This window comes from Galendromus occidentalis, unplaced genomic scaffold (genome assembly GCF_000255335.2).
Source record: "Galendromus occidentalis unplaced genomic scaffold, Mocc_1.1 scf7180000077182, whole genome shotgun sequence".
Classification (NCBI taxonomy): Eukaryota; Metazoa; Arthropoda; class Arachnida; order Mesostigmata; family Phytoseiidae; genus Galendromus; species Galendromus occidentalis.
In genome coordinates, this window is record NW_003805170.1 from 217,152 (window position 1) to 226,138 (window position 8,987).

Genomic DNA, 8,987 nt, shown 5'->3' on the forward strand with positions numbered 1-8,987 from the left:
GATACCATCGGAGCTCGAAAGAGAATAGTGCGAAAGAGGCTTCATGGGGACGGTGACGTCGACTACTGAGTTCAAGAGATTGAGATGAGCTTGCGGCTTCGAAGGTGATGCTCATTAGATTCTGGAGGTTTATAAATGAAATCGACCCTCGGGAATTTCCTTAACGGTTTCGCGTCAGCTGTTGGTGTTCGGTACCAGGATTGATGTTCCTAGAAAGGTTTCGTGGGAATTCGGATCGCTGAGAGACATGCTCGGCCTGTCTCCGCTTTCCCGCCAGCATGAGTCGAGACAACAGAGCTGAAGTGGTCAGCCTAATCAATTCATCCAGGCTCCCTTGCAGGAGTTCTTGGATCAGAAGCTCTTCGTTCCGCTACTGCTGCAATTCAGGTTTGGTACCCCCGTCTGAAGTGACCGCAGCGCCCTCTGGACGAAAGGTATGCGTCAGAAAATCAAGCGGCGACGTCTATTTCGGTCGTTGCCTAGCGACGCACTGTGTTTTCTGTCGATCCCGAGCCACAACAACAAACTACTTCGGGTCCCCGCTGTCGTCTGTCGTCGGAACTGACAGTGCACGATACACAGGGGCAACGACGTTTTCAGAGTTCAGGATGAGGCGATTGACTTGTTTCGCTATTTTTAGTTCGTTCCTGTCAATCGGTAAGTTCGCGGAACAGGTGTATGATGGTCCGACATGAGCCGCGAGCAGCATGGGCCGTTCCGGAAAACACTCATTCACGAGACATGAACTCAAAAGATCAAAACTAGTTTCCTCTTAACGCAAGTCGAAAGCCACACCTGTTCCCAACGACGGGGATCAGTCGAGAAATCGCTCGGCATAAACGCTCGCTCCATGAATCGCCTCCTCGAAATGAGCGATATCAAATCGAAGCTCAGTCAAAATACGATTTGATACCAAGCTCCATAGAACAGGGATGGCCAACTTAGGTGAGCCGGGGGACCCTCTGACCGGGTGAGCTGGAGTCGGCGGACCCCCTATTTCTCATAATGCACTTTTCGGCAAGCTTCGAATGCGGGGTTCGACGTTCAATTCGAGGTGTTTGCCAGCAATGTCTGCAGACTTGATAGTTTCGCTGCGAAACTTGCAGCGTTGAGTCAATCCCAGACAGTTCATGATCAATCATCATATTTTCCATTGGGGAATCTGACTCCGAATCTGACTCAGGAACCCCGTCGCGAACCCCCGAAAATCTTGCTGCGGACCCCACTTGGCCACCCCTGCCATATAATATTCCCCCGAACGTGGCGAGACGACACTGAGAAAGCTCTCTTCTTGAATTCAGCGTGCAGTTCCCACTCCAAGTAGACATGTCGGAATGAACAAATCAGACAGGAGATACGGTCCAGAAGATTGTAATCTGTCACTCGTACTCACGATTTTGATTCTCTTGCAGGAGTTGCGATCAAATGCTATCAATGCTCCACGAGCGAGGATCCGAAAGGAAAAGATCTCTGCGGTGCCTACGAGTATTTCGACGTTTCCAAGAACACGCCCGTTGATTGTCTGGGAGAGCAGGCTGTCGCTCTGGGTACTTTCTGCTATAAGCGGCTCCAACAGAGCCCTCGAGGCTTTATTTGTGAGTATATATGATTGTCTCACTCAGATATGATTCGTCGGAGGAATACTATTCAAGCGGAGACACAGTCTCGAGTCGGAGAAGAGCTGGGGGCTCTCTGAAAGCCCGAAGAGGTCCGATCACCGATGATAAAGGATGATCCTCCAATGAAATCTCCGCCGGATTCCTTTCCAGGGGATGGTCGTTGGCGCAGTGTCGAACGTCGGTGCGCTCAAATTTCTGAGCGCGGTATCAACTGGGGCTGCGATTGGGGCTACGATTTACAAGGGGTGTACTGGGAGGAGTGCTACTGCGCTGAAAACGGCTGCAATTCTGCCACCGGACTGAAAGTCAGCACCTTGCTGCTCTATCTTAGCCCCTTGTTGGTGCTGCTTCAGCTGTTGAAATGATCCGAGGCTGGAGATGGGCGGCAGCAGCCTGAAAAGTGTAATATATGTACAGCGTTCAGGAAACAGAGTAGAGTAAATTAGTCTGTGAGTGATGTCTAGCGCCAAAAGCGAATGACTGCCAAGTACATCCTCGTCTACCGTGACGAGGGGTTCCCGCCTTGGGTGCGGGTATCAATCTTCAATAATGATCCCCCCGGAAGCTTTCATTGTTCCGGGAGGAATATTTTGTACCTATATCGAGAATATGTCCGGAAAGGTTTTCAAAAATGACCAATGTAGAATTCCTAGGTTCAAATATTCGCTTTCGAGTTCGGGCAATCCTACCTATTTGATGCATTCCCTAGTAAATGAGCTATTTATGACAGATGGTCTCCTCTTTCTTCTTAGAAGACTCCGTCCGAGAGCATCGCAGTGTTCACTGATCACTCATCAATTGGTAGTGATCGATAAATACGCCACCGAATGACCCTCCGGGAGCGGGCGAGATCTTTCATGCATCGAGTATATCGATTGGCATGTGGTGTGTCTCTGCCCCCGCCAATGTGAGCGCTTTCCTTACGGAGAAGCTGCGGACTACAAGCTTTTCCCAGGTGCTACACGTGTAAGATTTGCGGCTCCTCATCCACGAGGCGCTATCTTCCTACCGCTTGACCCGAAGGAACGTCCGGATGCCTAAGGATTTTGAGAGGGTGTCTGAGAAAGGATGAGGATCCGTGAAGGCTCCGAGAGGGCGATGAATTGTCTGGCAGCAGAAAGTGCATACAGAAGCGACATTGTCCTTGAGACCGTTGAGGGGGCGCTCGTTAACGTACTACGTAGTCTGCAAACAGAGCCTGGCACCGGACCTAAATAAATCGAGCACGCGAAGAGCGTCCTCAATCGCTTATATGAAGCCCATAATTGAATGTCTAGGGATTCGATTCGTTTGTGGACAGTATTTTGATCGTCTCGGACCCACGGTGGGAGCATTTATCATGCGAAGCGAAGTCGCCGCCCGATGTCAGTGAAGCCCCCCACATCATGCAGAACGGGCCATTGACGCAGATCTACACCCGTGTGTCCCGGAAAACTCCCGATCGACGGAGCGACAACGGAAGCGACAAGAAAGAATTCCGTGAAGGGAGCGCGAACTCAGGCAAATACTACGAAAGTTTTTCGAGGACTAGGATCTCCTTCGGTGAACTGAACGAGATTTTCGCTCTGTCAGTGACGGCCCATGGTTTCGCTCGGATCGCTCTAACCAAGAAACACAGGTTTGCCGATTAAAGAATTTCCCTGAAGTTCCACTGACGTTGAGCACTCGATGTCAATTGTATTGGATCATCGTAACACGAAAACCTCTTCGAAAACCTCGGATTCGATTCATCTATCGAGTGCTCTCGAATTTTCAGACTGCGTCAAATTTTTTGGACGCTGTTCGTCATAGCCGCAATGTGCGGCTTCCTTTACCACATCAGTTTCCTCTTGTCGAATTATTTCGATTACCCGGTTTCGACTTCGACCGAAGAGATTCATGCGACCGAATTGGACTTCCCGACGGTGACAATCTGTAACTTGAATAACGTCAAGAAGACGAAATTCGAAGCCTACCTTATGGTAAGACACTGCCTTGTTCCCGAGGAGCTTAACTCCCGATAGAAGAATTCCAAAGAGGGAATCCGTCGGGGATATTCGTGCCTACGATGAGCGGATTGATTTGAATCGACAGCGCATGGCCAAAGAACAGGACGACGTCGCTAAACAAACGACTGAGCTCCCGGACTTCCTCGCGACCACTGCGGCGTCAAGTGTCAAGGGATCCGACGATCTCCAGTGTTTCAGGTACTCGGAGCACGAGGGGCCGATTATTCCTTGGTCGGTCCCCAAGTCCGTGGGAGCCGTGAATCGACTTGGGAGTTTCCTTTGTTTGTGAGACCTCGAATTAACTCGCATCCTCCCATGGGCACTCATTTATGACGCTGTCAATTGTCGATTAGGACCACGGACGAAATCGTGAATCGAAGTCGCACGATGGACCTCAGCGACATGTGGATCAACTTGGTGACCACGAAAAGACAAATCAGGGAGTTCGGACACCAGGCCGCCGACATGATCGTCCAGTGCACATACAACTCGAAGGATTGCTTCAACACAAGGTTATACGCGTGCATCATAATCCCAAGACTCGCGGCGGACCGGCCAATGGAGGCTCAGAGATTCTTACCCGCTTCCAGCTCGTCTATCGTCTCGAGCCAGGCGTACAGCTCGCCTCGCTATGGGCTTTGTCATTCACTGACGCTGAAAGACGCCGATCGTCTTATTCAGAAAAGCGGAGCGGGTTTGGGGCTGCAGTTTACGATAAACATTGAGCGACCTGAATATCTCGATATTGTGTCCGGCGAATTCGGCGCGCGGATTCTCGTCCACGCCGTGGGAAGTCGACCTAGCCTCGATACGGGCGGGATAATCCTACAGCCAGGCACCAAGACCTACATTGCGGCTAAAATGGTACTCGATACTCTGCAATGAATACGAAGTCTATTAATGCGGGAATCCCCGAGGCTCAATCCTTTCGTTCTATGCAAGAGCTATCACAAGATGGGCTCAGGGGCGATCGGACGGAGGGAGACTCTCCGGGAAAGTGAATACGCTTTCGCTCGGGTTGTTTTCCGTCATTCGTCTTTTTCCAGAGACAAATTGTGAGGCTGCCCGATCCGTTCAGGGGCTGCACGATGAATTTCTCGGACAGTCCTCTCACGGAGCATCTCAAAAAGCTGAAACTCGACCATCTGATTGGCTCTAAAATGCTGTACACCCTCGAGGTTCGTATGTGTCCCTCTGGGACTTTGAAAGAAAGAGAACTCACGAGAAAATGGTATTCATTGGGAACTTGACGGAACGAATGGCTCACATAACTCTCCCAATGGCTTGCCCTCCACCAGTTTAGCAACAATCATATTGTTGCACTAATCCCCGTCCGGTGACGGAACCTTGTCGGTTTGTTTGGTTATCTTGTTTGATTATCCTGTTTGCAGTACTGCCAGACCGTGTGTACCGAAGCTTATCTCTATCGAGCGTGTAATTGTCTGGACGAGCTCGCGGTGGAAAGACCACACGAAAAATTCTCGTCATGCGACCCCTGTAACGCTGACCAATCCCGATGCAGACGGGCTTTCTACCGCGGATTCACTGGTTCCCAGGGCGGTAAAATCTGCAGCTTGCTGTGTCGCGCAGAATGCAAGTGTGTTTCCGACTGCATGTACCAATAATAATATATGTAGTTTTCCCTAATATTTCATCTAATAATACGAAATTCGATGAGAATGTCAAAGACGCTGTATCAAAGAAGCATCGAGGTCATGCAAGCTGAAATGGTTCCTCTTAAGCGAGATCCGGTATGACATCACGACATCGCAGTCGGAGTGGCCTAATCTCCGTCAAGAGTATCTTGCCGTCACCCGGTTCCCGGAAGTCAACAAACGACTCGAACAAAGCGGTATCAACTGGACGCTGGTGCCGGAATCCACCGATGAGCAGCTGGCGATTATGCCCGGTGTGGACGAATTCCGACGTAACTATCTGAGGGTACACGTCTATATGCAAGAGATGAACTATATGAGGGTCAAGGACGAGAGTTCCTATTTGGTGAGAGCATTCTACATACATATCAGGCATGTAGGCATGCTCGCGGGTAGACATTCTTCGCAAGCGGAAAAGTTTCACAGCAGCCCGACTCGAATCAAAGGTCGTCTGTGGTTGAGAACTTCTAGGAGGCTAGCCCTGAACATTGCGACAGATGAATCCAGGAGACGTAAATATTTTTGCCATCTGCACAGATGAGTCAACTGATTGCGGATCTCGGTGGGTGCCTCGGACTCTACATCGGGGTCTCTGTCATCTCTTTGATGGAGTTCACCGAGCACTTCATGCGCTGCTCGTCCTACGGATGCAAGCGTCAAATGATTCCTTTAGCGAAGAAGATCACAAAACGATTCGCCCCGAAAATTCTCAGACGTGGAACGACGAGGCGGACGGTCGCCCCTCTCGGTGACCCGTCCTCTAGATTCAGGGAAACGCCGCGGCCGCCTCCTCCGCCGATCGATTCGGATGAAGGGTATGGAACCCATGGAGCTTGGGAACTTTCAAACTTCCTGGGACACGACGGAAACGGCTGTGATTGCTGCAGTCGTCGCATGCGTTCCTGGATGCGCGTATCATGTTCGTTCCTTTCGGGCCCTCCACCACGCGACACGAGTTCATGGTTCCGTTTTTTTTCGCGCAGAGTTCTCTCAAAGCTGAGCCGTCGCCGTCCGCACTACTTCCGGAGAGACAGAAATGAGTCGGTTATTCCGCAAACCCCGAATCAAATTATGGACCCGAGAGAGTGGATGAGACGCGACAATTACCAGCAAATTGTCCAAGCTCGACAGAGACTGCAAAATCTCGCCCAGCGGGACATACAAGCCGTCCACGAGGGCGAAGAGTTCTCGTTAGTAGCAGCCGCATATGTCTTGTCTCGGCTCTCGAAGGGCATTTCACACTTTACTGAAATATTCCGTAAAAGAATCGCAATCCTCAGAGCTGGGATCGATGGCTCTCCTGCATATCCAGGCAGGCAATCCGTAGATCGAGTCGCTACGGTGGTACATCCGCTCATCGCAGGATTTTTTCCAGGCCGGAAATTCGGGGCAACTTCCACATAGTGAAAGAAGCATAAAAATCTCCGAATTCCTGCGAATTTCTGAAATGATTACGGTGTTACAGTCGATGCAGGCTTGCAAATGTTCTCTCCGAATAAAGTCAACATGGAGAGAGTGAGTCGTGCGTCTTACTTATACATGCCTCCACGTCAGCACGGTGGACGGATACGCTTCGAATTTTTTCCAATTTTGGAAGACATCCCGGAGTGGAACCGGGTCTTTGGAAATCCATCTTGGCTCATGTACCCGCGTTCCCCCTGAAGAGCTCTCTAATCCTCCGTGTAAATTACTCATGTCGCCATCCTAGTCGAGAAGCGCCTCTCGTTCCCATGGATTTATTCACGAGCTTTTCCGGATGAATTGATGTCTTCAGCCGAGCGTCAAAGGGTTGACAAGTCCGGACTTTTTTTGAGAACATATGACCGCCTTCTGATCGGTCCCATTGCCGCAATCCTAGGCAGGCCATGAACGAGAGCTCGTAGATGATTGAAGCCTCGAACGTGAAAGCTCCTCGTTCCCTCCGGAATGAGCTCGGATTGCCTCCCAAGCCTGTGTTGCGCCGTCGTCCTCGATCACTACAGCTCGGAGCTAGCTGAATCAGTACTCGAGTGGGTACATAAATACGTCTGTACTAGGATGAGTGAGGCGGGTCGGGACAGGAACTTTCTCAGTGGGAAAACAATGTCCGACAAAATGACGTAGCGCCTAGGTGGCTTCGAGCGAAGGCATTGAATACAAAGTGCTCTCCAGAGACTGCGGACAAGAGGAACCGCAACGGATGAGGCGGCTTGCTTGCAGTATGTACGCGGAAACAGGGAGGAATTAGCGAGGAGCATGAAGAACAGACCCTCCATCCCGGTTCCGGGAAGCAAGCAGTCGGTCTCGTTATTCCTCTCCTCGTTCTCCTCTCTTCGCATTATTCTCTCCTGAGGATGAGAAATTCAAATCTTCTGGCCGGATCCCCGGGGATTTGTCGGCCGCCGAAGGAGTTTTGAGAGACACAAATGGAGAACATGTGCGCGCGTCTCATTTCTCAGCTCTCTAATTCTCCCATAGTCTCGCCGTCGGATTCGAGTCTGAAGACGACATGCTCAGGACTAACCGCCGGAGGAGAATTATTCGAGTGAAAATCGAATACAGAGATCTGAACCGCTTCGAATTCTCGAAAGTCGAAGCCGCGAGGGGTCAACAGTGAGGCCGAGGACCATTGATGGTCGACGCATGATTCCCCCAGTCCTCGAGTTTAGGGTCTGGACTCTGGACGATGCCGGTTTTGGAACCCAAACCGATCCAGGGTCAATCGACGCATGGAGGAATTCTTTTAGGGAGTCCGTCGTCGGAAATCCCTCTCCCTGTCATCTGATCTCCGCAGCAGGATCTGTCTCAGAACCACAACATCGAGGAGCGAATCTCGAAGGCTGCCGCCAGCTCGTCCGTTCCGGTTTTGTGGCTATCGGAGTTCTCGCAGTATCTGACCCCAGTCCTGGAGGTTCGCGACGATGGTCCACTTCTTCCCGGTCTCCTGAGCTCTTGTGCTCTCGTGTTTTGTGTGTATCGCTCGGTCCAACGCTCCTCTCCGAAATGTTTTGGTGAGACCAGCCGGAGAGTCAGGAGAGTATAACGACTCCCTTGAGGAGGAATTATCCCGCTCAATAGCGGCAATACATCCGATCGTCCGATGCGAGAATGCTTTTTTACAGGGACGGCTCTGCCTCCGCCTCGCCTAGCTGGAGGAACCGCGGCGATGCCGCTGCGGGCGGTTCGTTCCGTTTCTCCCCGTTTAGCTTCTCGTGAAGCCGGTCTGTTCCTCTTCAAGAGACCATATCGGCCGTCCCTTCTGTTGGCGAAGGTCAATCGTTTGTTGTGTGTGAGTGCCTGACTCGATGTTCATGGAGAGCGCGATGAGAACGAGAAAAAATCGTCTTCGCGTGCGTAAGGACACTTTCCCCGAGTTCGTCGTTCGCTAAAGAGTGGAAAGAGAATCGTTCAAATCCTGCTGAGTACATCTCCGAAGCTCCACCAGCAGAACTTTCAACGCGGAAAAAAACGTCCGCGAAACATTCGGAATTCGAGACATTTGACGATCGCTCTTGCTTCCGCCACGGAGCTCCTGATACACGGATATGAAATCCCTCTTCGAATACAGGAGTCTCTCCTTCTCGTGCTCGTTCGCTCGTTCCTCCGCCTTCTCCTGAGTAGCCGGCGTTCGCGTCGTATTTTCTTTTACTCAGTTTTTTCCGTTACGCATGCCCCTCGTGTGTTCTCCTTTTGCTCTATTCCAACTTCCATCTTGTCGGCGACGAGGATACTTTTACAACACCTCG

General features: G+C 51.1%; 2 protein-coding genes across 2 annotated transcripts; both read left to right on the plus strand.

Moving 5' to 3' along the window:
* The first annotated feature begins 546 nt into the window (after positions 1-546).
* LOC100904126 (uncharacterized) lies at positions 547-1,984 on the plus strand. The gene is made up of 3 exons (XM_003741469.1): positions 547-657; positions 1,413-1,595; positions 1,770-1,984. Exons 1-3 carry the CDS (start codon positions 609-611, stop codon positions 1,982-1,984), a joined length of 447 nt encoding a protein of 148 aa, XP_003741517.1. The 5' UTR covers positions 547-608.
* Positions 1,985-3,004: 1,020 nt separating this feature from the next.
* Positions 3,005-7,858, plus strand: LOC100904267 (acid-sensing ion channel 1A). Its single transcript, XM_029110952.1, has 11 exons — positions 3,005-3,237; positions 3,376-3,580; positions 3,693-3,805; positions 3,961-4,119; positions 4,198-4,471; positions 4,654-4,785; positions 4,999-5,204; positions 5,350-5,608; positions 5,800-6,077; positions 6,246-6,452; positions 7,720-7,858. The coding sequence occupies exons 1-11, from the start codon at positions 3,005-3,007 to the stop codon at positions 7,856-7,858; spliced, it is 2,205 nt and encodes a 734-aa protein (XP_028966785.1).
* The last annotated feature ends 1,129 nt before the right edge of the window (positions 7,859-8,987 follow it).